Source organism: Mya arenaria, chromosome 9 (genome assembly GCF_026914265.1).
Source record: "Mya arenaria isolate MELC-2E11 chromosome 9, ASM2691426v1".
NCBI classification, from domain to species: Eukaryota; Metazoa; Mollusca; class Bivalvia; order Myida; family Myidae; genus Mya; species Mya arenaria.
Window position 1 is genome coordinate 13,013,700 of NC_069130.1, and position 20,772 is coordinate 13,034,471.

General features: G+C 36.2%; 3 protein-coding genes across 4 annotated transcripts; all 3 read left to right on the top strand.

The window, feature by feature from the left end:
- The first annotated feature begins 914 nt into the window (after positions 1-914).
- On the top strand, positions 915-4,586 carry LOC128245623 (transcription factor kayak-like). Its single transcript, XM_052963825.1, has 4 exons — positions 915-937; positions 1,118-1,583; positions 2,745-2,852; positions 3,699-4,586. Exons 2-4 carry the CDS (start codon positions 1,122-1,124, stop codon positions 3,855-3,857), a joined length of 729 nt encoding a protein of 242 aa, XP_052819785.1. The 5' UTR covers positions 915-937; positions 1,118-1,121; the 3' UTR covers positions 3,858-4,586.
- A 6,986-nt stretch (positions 4,587-11,572) lies between these two features.
- Positions 11,573-14,463, top strand: LOC128245748 (basic leucine zipper transcriptional factor ATF-like 3). The gene is made up of 3 exons (XM_052963975.1): positions 11,573-11,737; positions 12,932-13,039; positions 14,305-14,463. The coding sequence occupies exons 1-3, from the start codon at positions 11,573-11,575 to the stop codon at positions 14,461-14,463; spliced, it is 432 nt and encodes a 143-aa protein (XP_052819935.1).
- Positions 14,464-16,508: 2,045 nt separating this feature from the next.
- LOC128245624 (activating transcription factor 3-like) lies at positions 16,509-19,605 on the top strand. Of its 2 annotated transcripts, none has more exons than XM_052963827.1 (4): positions 16,509-16,557; positions 16,911-17,379; positions 17,873-17,980; positions 18,765-19,605. In XM_052963827.1, exons 2-4 carry the CDS (start codon positions 16,918-16,920, stop codon positions 18,921-18,923), a joined length of 729 nt encoding a protein of 242 aa, XP_052819787.1. In that variant the 5' UTR covers positions 16,509-16,557; positions 16,911-16,917; the 3' UTR covers positions 18,924-19,605. The 2 variants fall into 2 exon arrangements, with proteins under 2 accessions (XP_052819787.1, XP_052819786.1); XM_052963826.1 differs by lacking the exon at positions 16,509-16,557 and adding an exon at positions 16,675-16,760.
- The last annotated feature ends 1,167 nt before the right edge of the window (positions 19,606-20,772 follow it).

The following is a 20,772-nucleotide window of genomic DNA, read 5'->3' on the forward strand; positions in this document are numbered from 1 at the left end:
CGTAAACTGATACCTGTAGCAGCTACACGCCGTTTACGTGAACTGATACCTGTAGCTACACGCCGTTTACGTGAACTGATACCTGTAGCTACACGCCGTTTACGTGAACTGATACCTGCAGCTACACGCCTTGTACGTGAACTGATACCTGTAGCTACACGCCTTGTACGTGAACTTATCAATGTAGCTACACGCATTGTACGTGAACTTATACCTGTAGCTACAGGAAGGTACGTGAACTTATACCTGTAGCTACACGCCGTTTACGTGAACTTATACCTGTAGCTACACGCCATGTACGTGAACTTATACCTGTAGCTACACGCATTGTACGTGAACTTATACCTGTAGCTACACGCCTTGTACGTGAACTTATACCTGTAGCTACACGCCTTGTACGTGAACTGATACCTGTAGCTACACGCCGTTTACGTGAACTTATACCTGTAGCTACACGCCGTTTACGTGAACTTATACCTGTAGCTAAACGCCATGTACGTGAACTTATACCTGTAGCTACACGCATTGTACGTGAACTTATACCTGTAGCTACACGCCTTGTACGTGAACTTATACCTGTAAACGTGTAGCTAATACATAAAAAGGGATGAAATACAGTACATGGCATAACTCGTGTCTCCAGTTCATAACAAAAATTATTGGCCGTTCAATCGTCCATGTTTTCGATTTTTCGTTTAGACAATATTATTTCATATTTAAGGTAAGTAACTCCGATATATATCAGGTATGATACTATTTTGAGTTTTGTCCCCTTACTCAATGTCATCGATATCGTGATCCGATATAAATAGCCAATTGACCTGTAAAAAGAAGGACGTTTCAAGTACATGTAATTGTGAAATAGGTCCTCGTTATTTCATCAACGTCTCGAAGGTAAATACACAGTCTAAGAAGCACGTTCTTATTCATCATATTAGTAAGTTAATCAGTAATTATAATATATTTTTTTAATAATAATAATACAAATTATAATAAGAATAAGAATAAGAAGAATTATAATAAAACGTACCGGTTGGGCCTCATTTCTTAAGTAGTTATATTTTGATATTTAGAAAAACAATTGCTCATGTCTAATTTTACAGCTGTTTTCTTTCAGCTCAATGATGCAGTACAAACGGCAGAATTCCAAAATAAACGTTTACGTTACAATGGAAGAACAGCATACGCAGGTTGTTCCGTCAGTGGTACCCACCGTTGTTAGCGGATTATTTGATATTTCAGAGTCAGATGAAAACAGTGACTATTCAACGTCAGATAATGTTGGACATTGCAGCACAATTAACGCAACTGACATTAGATCTGATGCAAGTTCTGTGAACAGTGACGGAAAATACTTAAATTCTAATGGTGCATGTGGATATACAAATACAAGTTATAACTCTGACGTCATTTTGTCAGATTCGAACAGTGAGGACGCTGATGACGTCTCGCGACGCCAGCTTCAAGAAAACGGATTGACGCCGTTTATTAAAGAGGAACTGAAATATTCAATTCAGACAAAACGGTTAAAAGAGGGAAAGCAGGAATTGAAAGTGACATTTAGTCCCCCACCGGAAGATGTGGTATGCATTTGTGTCATTCGGAACACCTCAGCAATTTTCCATCGAAAACAACCTCGGATGTATATGACCGCCTGATTATGTCAGAATTCTCTGTATTAAACTACGCTGATGTAGATCGCGTAGTGAGTTCACTACAGCAGTTAAACCGGATGATTTTACTATGGGGAATTTTAATTATTTATGCAATAGTACACTTCACTGACAATCGATTTGAACTTAGTGAACATAAAATACAAGTTAAAACGCTAAATTCTGAAGGCTGTAGGCGGATGTGTATTCATAGTATAACATTCCGTTATAGACGGAAGTACGTTCATAGAACGTTGATGTATTTGTTCGGTAATATGCAAATAATCAAAGCCCGGGCTCCGTGTGGATTGAGAATTTACTGTATATAAAGACCAGTGGACCGCTTTATGGTCAAGTAGGCTTTTCCCTGAATGGATTTGTTGCGTCTTTGACGTCGCACGTTACAATTAACTCAAATTATAACTTGAACTTTTACGAACTACTTCTAATGCTGTACCGGCATACATCAGAGGTTGTTTTCAATGGGAAATAACCGAGGATTTCCGAATAGTATTTCTGTCAAATGGAGCAAAATTAATTAACCACCATTAATTCATTATTTGCGATTCAGATATTGTACATAGTCTATAATTAGACGTTATGTTTTGGAATCATTTTTTCTTTGAGAATTTTGCAATATCAACAATCTTTATTAATAAACCCAAAACACACATCAACTGTCGACTTACGAACAGTTTTGACCTATATTATACAATTCATCTATACATAATTATGACAACAAATACAAAACGAAAAATTCGATATTTCCCATTTTCTAGTCTTAATATGTGAATTCCGTATGTCAGTCGTTTCCGGATTGGTATTTTTTGAATATTTTTACGAGTGTTTCTCGTAGAAACGTGGAAAATCATAAAGTATTTGAAATCAATTTAAAATGGTTCGACATGTTAAAACATATATTAAAATGTAAAATAAGTTCGTCAGAATTATAAGCAAAATGTAAACCATTTGAACTCCTATCTTTCATAGAGTAAGCGGAAAATTCGATGTTAACTTCTTATACGACAAATAACATTTAATGTCTATCCAATACAAATGCATCCTCTTTAACTAACCCGGATGCTGTTACAGCTTACACCAGAAGAGGAAGAGCGTGTGGTAAAACGGCGCGTGCAGAATAGAATGGCCGCGCGCCGCTTCAGGGACAAACAGAAAGACAGAGCCCACACATTACAAAAGGTAAATTTGATAAACAATCAATAAATTTTGTTTTTTTTCTAATTAATTATTAATATACATTTTGGTATTACCGGTACTTACAATAAAACATTGACTTTATAAAAGAATGTTCATTTATTTTCGCATTTCATCTGCTTTGACTGTAGCGTTATTGACCTCGAAGTACTGCTTCTTAAAAACCGTAGGGCTAAATTAATGTGTTGGATTTTTATGCGGTAAAAAAGCCTTAACATCAAACATATTTTAAATAGCAACATAAATCGACATGACAATGAACCAGTTTTGAACAAAAACCTTTTCTGTTTTCGATATTATCGGAATGCTTCCATGAAATAGGACTGGTGTTTGTATTTGTTGGAAATCACGTTGAAGCGAAATGTTCATTCATGGAAAACCCAAATCAATCCTTAATTTAAATAGTACTCAAATTCAAAGGTGTGTCGTGTCGATTAAGTTTCTATTGTCTGCTTATCAGAGCATGCATGTTACACGATGCATGTTAAGGCGTGCTCATAAAATGAGAGTAACTTTATTATTCATTCTGTTGCTTGTAAATTGTGTACGAATTTATAGTTCACCTTATCGTGTCCAAAAAATGGAACAAACTATTAATTGAACAAAGATTAGAATATATATATATGTATGAATGTATTTGTTTTATCACTTTAAATACATATAAAAATAAAATCACAGGCATACAGTAGGTTATGATATCACGTGACATGTCCATGAAGTAATTGATACTAATTATAACAATGTACACATAAAATACCCATTGCATAATAATATACATGGATTTGTATTTGTTTTCGCCTATATCTTATGAAATAATTTCCATGTTTTCAGGAGTGTCATAGACTAGAAAGCATTCAGACAGATTTGAGGTACGAACTGGCGCAGGTACGAAAAGAAAGGGACGAATTCCGCCAGGCGCTTGATAAACACATGGCCGTCTGCCCGCTACAGTTTCCCGCGCTTTTCTATGCTTCAACTTCGAACGCTTGACATGTGAACGCTGTCAACTATTATTAGAAACAGATGTCAACATTTTACCTCGAAGCAGCTGATGACAGGAACACGTCTTCACGGTTTTCCCTGAAATTGCATTCGGGAGTTACAAAAAAGATATTGTTTTCGATGTCCCGACATACACCAGTCATCTGCTTTTTACCTATTTTTCTCATCTTTTGAGATACGTCGGTATTCAGGAAATTCGTGTAGACAAAATGGCGACGGTTTCAGTCAGTGAAAAAAGGATATTCAAACACACTCTACTTCAAATGAATACTGAACATATATATATATTTATATCCCGACGACCTACCTTACCTGTGTATTATGGTTGTGAAATAAGTAAACAAACATTTATAAACGTTTCGAAACTGAAATATACAAAATGTTTTATAATGTTGACCTGCCCAGCCTTTTAGTGATTACATGATGAATGAATTAGTCATTAACTTAGTCAAATTTATTTCCAAATTAACATATAAAATCAAATTACTATGTATTGTTAAGAAAGAAACGGCATGTTGAGAATGTTGAAATATATATTCGCCATATCATTTGTTAGTACACATGTATTTAAAATCGGCATCATTTCTACTTTGTTAACGCACAGATATGTTCGCCATATCATTTGAAAGTATTTAAAACTGGCATTATTTCTACTTTGTTAACGCAAAATTATACAAACGCGCTTATTTATGTATTTGTTGTTACACTTTTTCAAAATAAAATAAAAAAATACACACCATAAAGTGTTATTTTTTATATAAACGACCAACATTTGCTTACTGATATTTTAAAGCTGCACTCTCACAGATTGAACGTTTTGACAACTTTTTGATTTTTTTTCTTGGAACGAGGCAATTCTTGTGACAATGCATGGAAACCAGTTATATATGACTGCTGGCGAAAAAATAGATCGCAGATTTTTATATTTAAGGTCAAAAATTGATGTTTTGTGCATTTTTTTTTTAAACCACCATTAAACATTAGTTTTCGAACGGAAATATGAAAATCTGCTATCTGGTCTTTTGTCAGCAGTCTTATATCACTGGTTTGCTGATATTTACGCAAAAAATTGCTCATTCCAAGACAAAAAAATAAAAAAAGCTGTGAAAACTGTAAATCTGTGAGAGTGCAGCTTTAAGTCCTATTTTCACTTTGTTTGGGTGGAATATTTTGCTCATTTATGAGAACAGCTGTATTAAATTCTGCACGAGCGGAGGATTTAATACATGTTGTGTTCTTGTGGGAGTGAGTTGTTTAAATTAATTTATTTTACAACGAATTTGAAACAAGTTATTACAACGTTATATTGATCACTCTCGTGCGAGAGTGTGGTCTTGTTATGTGTGGGAAACCGGAGATCCGGAGGAAATTTGTCTAACAAGGGTGACCACAAACCAAACTCACATGCGCCCATGCTGGCAATCGAATCAGGATTGCTTACGTGAGAAGCGAGTGTGCTAACTACATCACTAACCGGACAACCTAGCTAACCTAGACCTCCATTATTACATGTTACCTGTAGCTACACGCCGTGTACGTGAACTTATACCTGTAGCTACACGCCGTGTCACTGACGTGAAATTATACCTGTAGCCACACGCCGTGAACGTGAAATTATACCTGTAGCTACACGCCGTGTACGTGAACTTATACCTGTAGCTACACGCCGTGTCACTGACGTGAAATTATACCTGTAGCTATACACGCTGTGAACGTGAAATTATACCTGTAGCTACACGCCGTGTCACTGACGTGAAATTATACCTGTAGCTACACGCCGTGTACGTGAACTTATACCTGTAGCTACACGCCGTGTCACTGACGTGAAATTATACCTGTAGCCACACGCCGTGAACGTGAACTTATACCTGTAGTTACACGCCTTGTCACTGACGTGAAATTATACCTGTAGCTACACGCCGTGTACGTGAACTTATACCTGTAGCTTCACGCCGTGTACGTGAAATAATACCTGTAGCTACACGACGTGTACTTGAAATAATACCCGTGAAGCTACATGACGTGTACGTGAACTTATACCTGTAGCTACACGTCTTGTACGTTAACTTATGCCTTTAGGTGCACGCCATGTACGTGAACTTATACTAATAGTTTCACTACGTATACGTGAATTTATACTTGTAGGTACACGACATATACGTGTACTTATACCAGTAGTAACACGCCGAGTCATGACGTGAACTTATACCTGTAGGTACACCACATACACGTGAACTTATACGTATGTAGCTACAGGAACTTGAATGTGAAGCTAAAACATAAAAAGGCATCAAGAGGAGTACAGTACATGACATAAATCGTGCCTGCGCAAGCTCATAACGAAAACTATTGGCCCTTATCGCCCATGTTTGATTCAGACGCTACTATTTCATATTCAAGGTTAGTAACTCCGGTATGTATCAGGTATGATACAATTTTGATTTTGTCCCCTAGGCCATTGAACATCGTGATCTGATATAAATGGCACCTGTAAAAAGTAGGACGTTTCAAGTAATTGTGAAATAGGTCCTCGTTATTTCATCAACGTTAATACAAAGGTATTAAACAGGCTTAGAAGCATGTTCAAATTAATCACATAATTAAGTTAATCTCATAGTCACGTTCTCATTAATCAAATGAATGGGGATCATTTTACCAAGCATATGATGAAATATAAATTGGGAACCCAGTAAAATAGTTTTACATCAGTCATATATATATATATATATATGACTGATGTAAAACTATTTTATATATATGAGTGTGCTTTTCTAAACAACTAGATGCTACTGTTAAGTAGGATTTCTCATATAGGTTCTGAAATATTCTATAATAATAATAATAATAATAATAATAATAATAATAATAATAATAATAATAATAATATTAATAATTTTTATTATAATAAAACGTTCCGGTTGCCACTCATTTCTGTTATGTTATGAAGAACGACTGCATGTGTTCTAACTATTTATTATTGATACATATGATATTGGTGAGCATGGTACAGCTCTGACTGCTAGAGATAAACTGACCGCCTGTGTTGGCTGGCTGGCCTTATCATACAAGGTGAACTATAAATAGCGGGAGGAATTAATTCATTGCCGTATAATGTTACATCTCCCTTCTTTACAAACAAAAGATATTATCAATAAATATAAATGTGATTTGATATCAAATTATTTATATTTATTTATAGAGGAAAAAGAGAAGGAGTTATTCAATGTTAGGGTTATAATAGCAGGATTTGAATTTCATCTGAAATTTATTAAAGGTTGTCAGACTAATTTAAACATTAAACAACTAATTTAGATAAGTGATTCAATCAGTTTACAAGCGAAATAAACATCACATGGATTCAATTACTTTTGGTTTTACGGCCCTTCCTGACCTGGTCACGTACAGATTGTGATTGATACATGGAGAGGAAGTACTGCCAATTAGAGGGCTTTCCGAATCTTTGATGTCAGACTGGGTAGGTGTTTGACCTAAAGGCATTTCCTGTATTTCTGGCTCTACAAATTGACCATGGCAAGGCTCAATGGTCTTTAATAGATCCCGCCTATTTCGTGTGTACATAGACCCATCTGGGCACTGGACAGTGTATGATCTTTCATTTAACTTGTCAACTACAGTGGCTGGTCTCCAAGTTTTATTTAATTGTTGGATCATTGTATTTTCTCCATATGTTAAGGGCTCTAGTGACCTTGCTTGTCTGTCATAATATTTCTTCCCCTTCTGTTTGCTACCTTGAATACCCTGCCTGACTAAATTAGGAGATATCACCTTGGGCATCAGATTTTCCTTAGATGTTGGGAGGATAGAGCGCAATTGTCTGTCCATGTTTAACTGCACAGGGGAATACCCTGACTCAAGAGGGGTGGTCCGGTATTCTAATATGCCAATAAAAGGATCACGCCCAGCGTCCTTAGCCTTTGTAAGGAGTTTCTTACAAACTGACACATATTTCTCAGCTAGACCGTTTGATTGACTGTGATAGGGACTAATTGTCTGGTGATTGAAATCCCATTCTTTTGCAAAATCAGCGAACTCCTGAGAGATATAACAGGGACCACCATCAGATATAACCTTCTCACTAATTCCCCATCTGGCCATTATGCCTTTCATTCTGTTTATGACCGTGGTGCTTTTCATATTGGGCAATTCCTTGACCTCAAAATACCTGCTATAGTAATCCACTATCAGAAGATAGTTCCTGTTTTCCCAGGTGAATAGATCAGTGCCTATAATTTGCCATGGATAATCAGGAATCTCAAGGGGAATTAATGGCTCTTTTGGGTTTGAGTTTCTGTGTTTTATAGATGTGTTGCATTTTAACACGAGATTGGTAATATCAGCCGATATTCCTGGCCAAAACATAACACCCCGGGCCCTTCTGAGACATTTCTCAACTCCCATGTGACCTGTGTGAATGAGTTCAAGCATCTGAGACTGCATTGCTTTGGGGATGATTATTTTATTTCCTTTCATGACTAACCCATCAATAGAAGTTAACTCATCACGGAAATTCCAGAAGGGCAGGGCAATATCTGGGACGGACACATTTTTCTAGAGGTTGGCCAACCTTGAAGTATAGTCTGTTTCAACAATACTGAAGTCTCATCTTGACTTGTTTTGTCCTTCAATTCATTCAATTTTCTGTCAGATACAGGTAAATGAGAGATAACCATATGTACCTGCATGTCCATGCCTTGTGACAATTCAGGGAACGTTTCATTTAGAAAGTTCCTGCTCAGTGTGTCTGCAACTGGTACTTGTTTGGATGGATAATGTTTGATGTCAAGATCATATTTCTGTAGCTGTAGTAGCATACGCTGCAATCGTGCAGGAGCTGTGTTTATTGATTTTTTGAAAATAGAAACTAACGGCAAATGATCAGTTTGCACGTTGACTTTGTGACCATAAACAAAATGGTGGAACCGCTTGCAGCCGAACAAAATAGCAAACATTTCCTTCTCAATTTGTGCGTAATTGACCTCAGTTTGTGTGAGTGATTTTGATGCATATGCAAGTGGCTTCCCGTCTTGCATTATTGTTGCTCCGAGACCAAACTTGAAGGCATCAACTTGAAATGTTAATGGCTTGCTTTTGTCATAATAGGATAAAACCTGATTCGGGTCTGTGATGATTTGTTTCATTTTGTCAAATGCATCACTTTGTGCAGTTTCCCAACAGAATTCAACTTCTTTAGACAGTAATTGTCTCAGAGGGCTGTTACATCTGCCAAGTTTGGGGCAAATCTAGACAGATAGTTTATCATACCTAATACGGTTTCAAGTTCTGATTTATTTTTGGGTGGCTTCATTTTCTGTATAGCCTCTGTCTTTGAGGTTGATTTTTTCAAACCATCTGATGTGAGAAGGTGACCAAAGTAGTCTACTTCTGATACCCCGACCTCGAGTTTGGTTTCGTTAAAACGAATTCCTTCATCATGAGACCTCTTTAGGACTGCTCTAAGATTGGATTCATGTTCCTCTCTAGATGACCCATACACTAGTATGTCATCCACGATGACAGCTACGCCACTTAGACCTTCAAGACAAGCATCAATCTTTTGCACAAAAAGATCACCGCTTGACTTCAGACCAAAGGGAACTCGGACATATCGGTACCTTCCATATAAGGTGTTAAAACATGCAAGGAACGATGACTCTCTCTCAAGTTTCAATGCCCAATAACCACTCCTAGCATCAAGCTTTGTGAAGTACTTTGCGCCTGAAAGCTGAGGCAATATATCATCCAGAGTTCTTAAAGGGTAATGTGGACGTTGAATGGCCTTATTCAAGTCACACGGATATATACGAATTTTGCCATTGGCTTTTTCGGCAACGACCATTGAACTAACCCAGTCAGTGGGTTCATTGACCTTTTCGATGACATCTAATGACTCAATGCGGAGTAACTCATCCTTGACTTTTTCTTGTAATGCTATAGGGACCTTTCTTAGGGGATGCACCACAGGCTGGACAGTGGGATCAATGTGAATCTTACATTCACCGGCTAGCAGACCAATGCCATCAAATACTTCCTTGTATTCCTTTAATACCATGTCCTTAGTGAGGGGGTTGTCCTGGGAATCTGACATAACTGTGTATGTGAGATTTATGAGTTCAAAGTCAAGGGATGATTACAGACTTAGCAAAGGACTTGAATGTGTGTCAACTACATGAAAGTAAACATCCTTTGTTTGGCCAGTTCCAGGATGATTACACCTTAAAGTAATGCATCCCTTTACATTTAACGTGCTTTCGTCATAGGCTGAAAGCTTTGAATGTGAAGCTTCTAGAACTGACTTTATGCCTATGTCTCTAAAGGTTTTGTATGGCAATATATTCACTTGGCTACCAGTATCAATCTTGAACTGTACGGACAAATTGGAAGGACCTACCTTGAACTCTGCAAACACCTGCCCATTCCTAACAGTGGACTCCACATTGTCAATCACTAAATCCTTGAAATCATGAGTACAAGAATTGTCATTGTCAATAACTTCATTTACACTTCTACACACTGATGCAAAATGGTTCCATTTTTGACATTTGTGACATTGTTTTCCCTTTGCGGGACACTGGTGTTGTTGTTGGTGTTTCCGCCCACAATTTTGGCAAGTCCGGGTAACGTCTTCTCCCAAAGTGACGCGCTGTTGTCTTCTCTGCTCCCACTGGCCTGAGGAATTGTGACCAGGCTGGCCTGAGGTGCTATGACCAGTAACCCTTCTTGAACGAACCACATTAACGGCTGCTCCTTGCGATGGTGCCTGCATTTCGCGCAGTTGTGCTTGAGCATATTCAAAGCTTAGACATATTTGAATAGCCTAGCTCAAGGTCAAATTTTCTCCCATATTAATGAGTTTTTCTCGGATTTTTTGTGATACTACTCCAAACACAATCCTATCCCTGATCATGTCTTCACTGTCCTTATAATTGCAATCCTTCACCATTACTCTCAATTTGGTCAAGAATTCTTCGAAAGAAAGTTCTCCCTGTGTCATATTGTTGAAACGATACCGTGCAAAAACGGGGTTGATCGTCGGCTGTAGGTGTTTTGTAATCGCTTCACAAATTGCTGACAAATGTTCTCTGTCGGACGCTGACAGTTCTAGTGTTTTGTACATGTCCCGACCCTTTTCACCCATCCAAAGTTGCAAATAGGTGATGTGTACATCCTCATCCTTCCCTTTAAGTGGACCCTTAAATATAAGCTCACAGTGCTCTGTGAACTTCTTCCAAGCTTCCGGAAGATTTGAGCTATTCCAATCCATGCACGGTGTTGGAACACCACTTAAAGTCATTCTCACAGTGAACAGTTTATTAGATGCTTAATCTATTAATTAACGATCCAATAATCCACATTTAATACTATATGAGCGATGAGTTCTTTTCTGACACCATGTTATGTTATGAAGAACGACTGCATGTGTTCTAACTATTTATTATTGATACATATGATATTGGTGAGCATGGTACAGCTCTGACCGCCTGTGTTGGCTGGCTGGCCTTATCTTACAAGGTGAACTATAAATAGCGGGAGGAATTAATTCATTGCCGTATAATGTTACAATTTCTTACAGTTATATTTTGATATTTAGAAAAACAATTGCTCATGTCTAATTTTACAGTTTTTCTTTCAGCTCAACGATGCAGTACAAACAGCAGATTTCCAAAATAAACGTTTACGTTACAATGGAAGAACAGCAAACGCAGGTTGTTTCGTCAGTGGTACCCACCGTTGTTAGTGGATTATTTGATAATTCGGAGTCAGATGAAAATACTGATTATTCAACGTCAGATAATGTTGGACATAGCAGCACAATAAACGCAATTGACATCAGATCTGACGAAAGTTCTGTGAAAACTGACGGAAAATACTTCAATTATAATGGTGCATGTGGATATACAAATACAAGTTATTCTTCTGACGTCATTTTGTCAGATTCGAACAGTGAGGACGTTGATGACGTCTCGCGACGCCAGCTTCAAGAAAACGAATTGACGTCGTTTATAAGGGGGAACTGAAATATTCAATTCAGACAAAACGGCTAAAGGAAGGAAAGCAGGAATTGAAAGTGGAATTTAGCCCTCCACCGGAAGATGTGGTATGCATTTGTGTCTTTCGGAACACCTCAGCAATTTTCCATCGAAAACAACCTCGGATGTATATGGCCGCTTTATAATGTCAGAATTCTTTACATTTAACTATATACGCTGGAGTTGTTCGCGTAGTGATTTCACGGTTGAAGTTAATCCGAAGGACTTTACTATGGGGAATTTTAATTATGTAGGCAATTATACACTTCACTGACAATCAATTTAAACTTAGTAAAACAAAATGCACGTTAAAACTGGTTACTCTTAATTTAAACTATTATTTAAAAATATACTACTTATAATGCTACATATACTGGTATACATCCGAGGTTGTTTTCAATGGGAAATAGCAGAGGAGTTCCGAGTGGTATTTCTGTCAAATTGAGCAAAATTAATTGACCACCATGAGTTCATATTTTTGCGATTCAGATATTGTACATAGTCTCTAATTAGACGTTATGTTTTGGAATCTATTTTTCTTTGAGAATTTTGCAATATCAACAATCTTTATTTAAAACCCCATAAACGCAACACATCAACTGTCGACTTACGAACAGTTTTGACCTATAATATACAATTCATCTATACATAATTATGACAACAAATACAAAACGAAAAATTCGATATTTCCCATTTTCTAGTCTTAATATGTGAATTCCGTATGCCAATCGTTTCCGGATTGGTATTTTTTCAATATTTTAACGAGGGTTCCGCGTAGAAACGTGGAAAATCATAAAGTATTTGAAATCAAGTTGAAATGCTTCGACTTCTTTAAACAAACATTAAAATGTAAAATAAGTTCTTCAGATTTATAAGCAAAATGTAAACAATTTGAACTACTATCTTTCATAGAGTAAGCGGAAATTTCGATGTAAACTTGTAATAGGATTAAAAACGTTTAATTTATACCCAATACAAATGCATTCTCTTTAACTAACCCGGATGTTGTTACAGCTTACACCGGAAGAGGAAGAGCGTGTGGTAAAACGGCGCGTGCAGAATAGAATGGCCGCACGCCGCTTCAGGGACAAACAGAAAGACAGAGCCCACACTTTGCAGAAGGTAAATTTGATAAACAATAAATTATTAATTTTTTTTCTAATTATTTATAAACATACATTTTGGTATTACCGGTACTTACAATAAAATATTGACTTTATAAAAGAATGTTAATTTATTTTCGCATTACATCTGCTTTGACTGTAGCGTATTGACCTGGAAGTACTGCTACTTCAAAACCGTAGGGCTAAAAGTGTTTGCTTTTTAAGCGGTAGAAAAGCCTTAACATTAAACATATTTTAAATAGCAACATAAATCAACATGTCAATGAGCTGGTTTGGAACAAGAACCTTTTCATGCCTAGTTTTCGAAATTATCGGAATGCTTCCAGGAAAATAGGACTGGTGTTTGTATTTGTTGAAAATCACGTTGAAGCGTTCATTCAGGGAAAACCCTTATCAATCCTTAATTTAAATAGTGCTCAAATATCAAAGGTTTGTCGTCAGTGTGTGTGTATACCACGCGATAAACGTCATAGATGCTACGTCGGAAGGCAAAAATTTGCTTAAAATGAAGACTTGAATCTAAGATAACTTTTCATTTACGACACCATTTTAAATGAAACAAAGGGCAGTCTATGCCGCTTAAAGAGGCCCGCATTTGTTTTATTTCCGAAATTTGATGAGGTCATTAGTTTCATCAAACACTTCGACAAACCTGTTTCCAAAATAATGTTTTGACAGTGCTTTGTCAGACAGCCGTATTGTGAAAAGGTTTGTCGAAGTGTTTTAAGAAACTAAACTCGCAATCAAACTCTGGTAAAAGACCGAAGGCGAGGCCACGTAAGCGGCGTAGACTGCGCTATGTTTCATTTAAAATGGTGAAGAAATAGTAAAGTTTTCATTGTTTAAAGTAGTTTTCCAAATCAAATTATTGCCTTCCGACGTAGCATTTATGACACAATTTATCACGTGGTATACACACACTGGTCGTGTCGATAAAGTTTCTATTGTCTGCTTATCACGACAAGGCATGCTAATGGGAGTAACTTTATGATTATTCATTCTATTGCTTGTTAATTGTGTCCAAAATCAGTTTATAGTTTACGTTATAGCGTCCGAAAAATGGAACGATTAAAAAAAAGATTAAAAATAGATATGTATGTATTTGTTTTATCAAAATACATGTTAACATGTAATCACAAACATACAGTAGTTTGTATGTCCATGAAGTAATTGATACTAATTATAACAATGTACACATAAAATACCCATTGCATAATAATACACATTAATTTGTATTCGCCTTATATCTTAATTTGTTTGCAGGAGTGTCATCGGCAAGAAAGCATTCAGACGATGTTGAGGTACGAACTGGCGCAGGTTCGAAAGGAAAGAGACGAATTCCGCCAGGCGCTTGATCAACACATGGCCGTCTGCCCGCTACAGTTTCCCGCGCGTTTCTATGCTTCATCTTCGAACTCTTGACAACATGTGAACACTGTCAACTATTTTTAGAAACAGATGTCAACATTTTACCTCGAAGCAGCTAATGACAGCAACACGTCATCACGGTTTTCCCTGAAATTGCATTTATGGCGTTACAAAAAAAAAATCTTGTTTTCGATGTCCCGACATACCGACCATAATTTCTTTTGCTAGTCACCTGTGTTTTACCTTTTTTCTCCTCTATTGAGACACTAGTATTCAGGAAAGACGCGTAGACAAAATGGCGACGGTTTTCAGTGAGAAAAGGATATTCAGACACACTCTACTTCAAATGAATAAAAAATAGTTATTTATATTCCGACGACCTACCTTACCTATATATTATGGTTGTGAAATAGGAAACCAACATTTTGAAACGTTTTGAAACTAAAATGTACAGGAGCATTTATCATTTTTTTGTGAATACATGAGAAATTCATTTAGTTATTACTTAGTCAAATTTATTTCCAAATTTACATATTGAATCAAATTACTATGTCTTGTTAAGGAAAGAAACGGCATGGTGAGAATGTTGAAATATATATTCGCCATATCATTTGATAATATTTAAAATCGGCATTATTTCTTCTTTGTAAATGCACAGATAGATTCGCCATATCATTTGTTAATATTTAAAATCGGCATTATTTCTACTCTGTTAACGCACACATACATGCGCGCTTATTTATTTATTGTTACTCTTTTTCAAAAATAAAAAAAAAAAAACAAAAAAAACATAAAAGTGTTATTTTTTATATAAACGATCAACATTTGCTATCTGATATTTTAAGTCCTATTTTCACTTTGTTTGGGTGGAATATTTTGCTCATTTATGAGTACAGCTGTATTAAATGCTGCACGAGCGGAGGATTTAATACATGTTGTGTTCTTGTGGGAGTGAGTTGTTTAAATTTACTTATTTTACAACGAATTTGAAACAAGTTATTACAACGTTATATTAATCACTCTTGTGCGAGAGTGTGGTCTTGTGCTGTGTGGGAAACCGGAGTAACGGAGGAAACCCATTTGTCTAACTAAGGTGACCACAAATCAAACTCACATGCGCCCATGCTGGCAATCGAACAAGGATTGCTTACGTGAGAAGCGAGTGTGCTAACTACATCACTATCCGGACAAGCTAGCTAACCTTGACCTCCATTGTAATGCCAATTTGTTGAAAATAGATGTAAACAATGGGTAATAATGTTTTGTTGTTTTACCTATTAAGCGGTTTTATATACGTGTACAGAATGAAAAAAAAAACATGTACATTTCCATGCGAAGTGATCAGTTAAACGCGTGCCGTGCTTAAAAACAACCGACAAAAAAGCTTGTATCAAAATAATGTCTAACTATACAAATAATCTATGTTTTTGATTGTTTTTAAATTGACTAAAATGCGTCATCCGCCTCTTTCTCGGGGATTAACCTTAATATCAAATCTATTTGAATAACTTCAGTAATAATCTTAGTTATGTGAAATAATGAACAATGTCACAACGACGGATCGAAGTAGTCGGCCATGTTTTCGTTTCAAGTTACCCGCTTACGAATGAAATAGTTTCATCAATTAAGTAGTACGGGATGCAACTATTGATGGAACACATATATAGAAGAAATCGACTTATTTCCCTTTGATACACTTCCCCATCGACAGCTACGGGCCTGCATATATTTGATACATTATTTTGTTTTTATAATTATTGTCATTTGTTTGTCTTATCGGAAAATCAGACATGTAACATTCGTTCAAATACGTTTAATACGTCAAAAATACGTTTGTTGGAACCACAGACGTGGTTTATAGGTCCGTGCTGGAATCAAGTTATCACTTGTCAATCGGAATTCCTCGGCTAGTATCAAGATATGGTCTATCTCGAAGCTTACCGGAGATGGCCGAGTTGTTACGATTGTCTATCTCGAAGCTTGCCGCCGGAGATGGCCGAATTGTTACGATTTGTCACTTGTATTAAATTTGCCTATAAATAGTTATTGCACAACAGCTATAAATAACTTATTACACAATCATCGGCGGCGTAAATTCTATTTAAATAGATTGTGAAATAAGTTCGCTTCATTTCATCAACGTTAATGGTACGTAGCGTTTTACAAATGTAAAGATGGTTAAATAATTCACTAAATTATCAAAAAATACAAATTACTGACACATAACACGCTGGGGTTACTAATATAATTCAATAAATACTGGATATCCCATGTTTATAAACCGATACACATGATTAATTAGAACGAGATACAGATGTCTGTTATGTTATAACGAGAACACACAAATATATGTACACATATGATTTTATTTTTTAACTATAATAATAATAATAATTTATAAAAATAGCAAATGAAATAGATAGGTGTACGTCTTATTTTTGAAAAATCTACATTTTCAAAGAAGGCGCATTTCGTTTGAACGAATTTCTGATTTTTTTCAGGTCAACCATGCAATATAAACGGCAGAATTCAAAAATAAACGTTTACGTTACTATGGAGGACAATAAACACGCGCAAGTTGTTCCGTCAGTGGTACCAACCGTTGTTAGCTGCTTATTTGACAATAATGATGGATTTATTGACTATTCAACGTCAGATAATGTTGGACATTGTAGCACAATAAACGCAAGTGACATTAGATCTGATGCAAGTTCTGTGAAAAGTGTCGGGAAATACTCACATTTAGATTCTATTGGCGCATATGGATATACAAATACAAGTTTTTCCTCTGACATCATTGTGTCAGATTCCGACAGTGATGACGTAAATGACGTCTCGCGACGCCAGCTTCTAGAAAACGGGTTGACGCCGTTTATAAAAGAGGAACTGAAATATTCCATTCAGACAAAACGGTTAAAAGAGGGAAAGCAGGAATTGAAAGTGGAATTTAGCCCTCCACCGGAAGATGTGGTACGTAATTCAACGTTATTTTAAGCAAAATTTACCGCAACCATTAATTGATAATTTGCGATTCAATTATTGTTTCAACATATCAAAAATCTTTGACAATCAAAAACAAAACAAAATCTCTTGACGTACAACTAGTTTGACTAATAGTGTACATTCTCATTTATACGTGTGACAAACAATACATAAAGAAAGTTCGCTATTTCCCATGTTCTATTTTAAATACCGTATGACAGAAGTTTCCGGTTGGGAATTTTATCAATCTTTTTGCAAGGGTTCTTGGAAGCGAAGACGCTCAAAACGTATTTGGAATCAAGTTAGGATGGTAATAATATTGATCGATTTGTCATGTTGTTTGGTATTAATAAGCTAATGTGTAAACAATTTGAAGTATCTTTAATGGAGGAAGCGGCAAATTGGACATAAACATCTTAAAGGATTAAATTTATTTCCCAATAAAATGCCTTCTCTTAAATTAACCCGGATTTTGTTACAGCTTACACCGGAAGAGGAAGAGCGTGTAGAAAAACGGCGCGTGCAGAATAGAATGGCCGCGCGCCGCTTCCGGGACAAACAAAAAGACAGAGCCCACACTTTGCAGAAGGTAAATTTGAAAAAAAAAGTTAAACAATAGTATCAATATCTATTTGGTATTACTTGCAACAATCTTGGCTTTGTAAAATACTTTTAATTTTGCTTCGTGATATTGCTATTTAAACTTACGATCACAGGGTTAAATGTGTGTATTTGATGCAGTAGAGGAGCTTTGTGTTTGATGCAGCAGAAGAGCTTTGTGTTTGATGCAGCAGAAGAGCTTTAACAACACAGATATTCAAGCAGCAACATTATCTAAATTGAATAGTATCTTTACAGGACAATTAACCAGATTTTGAAAAAAAACACATTCATTTTTTCGATATTTTGGAATGCTTTCAAAAGAAAACCATGAAGGCATGTTGTATTTTTTGAAAATCTCGTTGAAGCGAATTGTTCACATTAGGAAATACAAAACAAAACAGTAAATTAAATCAAAGGTGTGGTGTGTCCATTTATTTGTCATTGTCTGCCTATCAGCAAAAGCGTGTTAATGAGAGAAACTTGATAATATTGCATTATGTTTTTATCGATTGCTTGTTAATTGTGTCAACAGTTTTTGTATATCTCGTTCCGTCCTTAAAATGGAACTAAATATTTATAAGTACAAAAAAGTAAATAAAAAATATTTATTTGTTTTAACAAGATCAATCACATAAAATCAAGGATATGTTGGTGATTTATTTTATTATTGTAACATTTTAGACATTAAATGTCCATTATATAAAAATATATATACACATCAATATGTTTATGTAGAAACCTTACATCGTTATCATTTTCATGTGTTTTAGGAGTGTCATCGCCTACAAAGCATTCAGACGGAGTTAAGGTACGAACTGGCGCAGGTACGAAAGGAAAGGGACGAACTCCGCCAGACGCTTGATCAACACATGGCCGTCTGCCCGCTACAGTTTCCCGCGCATTTCCATGCGTCAACTTCGAATTCTTGACAACATGTGAACACTGTCAACTATTTTTAGAAACAGACTAAACTATCGTGATGTCAACATTTTACCTCATAGGAGCTGATAACAGGAACACGTTTTAATGGAGTTTCCTGGAATGGCATTCATAACAAAACAAAAGTGTTTTCCCACAAAACAGTTGTGAAAAGGAACACGTTTTAAAGTATATATTCGAGGAGGAAACCCCAATATATGTTCCCACGGTTGTCAGTGTGGAAAGGACATTTGGTCACCGGAATGCAGCAAAAAAAAAAAAAAAAAAAAAAAAACGAAAACAAAAAGTAGTGTGTTTTGGCCTCTTTTAAGGATTGCAAGCTTCATGAAGACATGACATCGAAAGAGAAATTTCGTCATGAAATCTTTGGGGTCAAAATTTGAAACTGTTCGATAATGCAGGAGGTTTTATCATTTTGACGTACTCAGCTTTTTATTAACCACACGATCAATTTCGATTTACTGTATTAACATTATCAAATGACTATGTATTGTTAAGGAAAGAAACGTCAAGCTGAGATTGTTGAAATATATATTCGCCATATCATTTGTCAGTATTTAATTAAAATCAGCATAATTACAAATTTGTAAACGCACAATTATACATGCGCGCTTATTTATTTATGTATTTATTTATTATCTATTTATTGTTACATTTGTTCAAAATACAGCACCAAAAAACAACAAAGTGTTATTTTCTATATGAAGAAATAAACGTTATGCTTCATCTATGAACTCCTGACTTCACTTGCATTTTGGCAGAATATTTTGCTTATTTATTAAAACAGTAGTATTAAAATGCCACACGAGCGCTCGAGTACAACGGGGTCAGTGGTCCAGAAATGTAATATAATTCATGTTCATGTTATTTATGGAGGTTGTTGAGGTGTGGGTAACACTATCATACCTCCACCCACCCCGTTCTAAAAAATGGCTGAGGACCAATACCACCCCCACCCACCCAGGACCCCAGCCCTAAACACTATAATTACGTTCAAAACAGCTAAACTTGTGTTGCGTTCCAACTATTCGACTATCACGTACAGACCTAGTTTTCTTGATCGCACCAAGATATAGGGTCTATGAGTTCAACTGACAAATAGGGTTAGGAGCTTATTCGTATAGTAAGCCCTTTCAGAACCCATACGGTAATGACCTATTTTAAAGCAGGAACAGAACAGAACATAAAATTGTTTCACTTCAAACATTCAACAATGTACATACATACAATTAAATAGATCAAAATTACCCTTGGTGATTTTAAAAGCAGGAAATCATCATAAACCGTTTAGTTGGTACGTCTTCGCAATATATCGATTTCTACAGGGGACAAGCCCACTGACCACCAACAGTCAATGGTTTCCGATTGTTGAGGGTGTAACGTCCGTTTCCGTTTTTTTTAACCGACCTTCATTTTCTTCCTTAATTCTGTGAAACAAATTCATTATTAACGATTTTGAGTCCGCGTATTTTAAGTAGTTGCGTTTTGTGCACCGTCCTTCATTTTCATTCTGTGTTCTGTGTGACAAATACTATTCTACGATTTTAAGTCTGTGAATCAGTTATGTGTACAGCATACAACCCTTTTGAGTCCCGAAAACTTTTGAAGAGGCCCACGAATACCGCGTACCACCATTTAGAGTCCCGAAAACTCTTGAAAAGGTCCACAAATACGGCGTACCACCATTTAGAGTCCCGAAATCTCTTGAAAAGGTCCACAAATACGGCGTACCACCATTTTGAGTCCCGAAAACTCTTGATAAAGGCCCACGAATATGGCATACCACCATTTTGAGTCCCGAAAACTCTTGAAAAAGGCCCACGAATACGGCATACCACC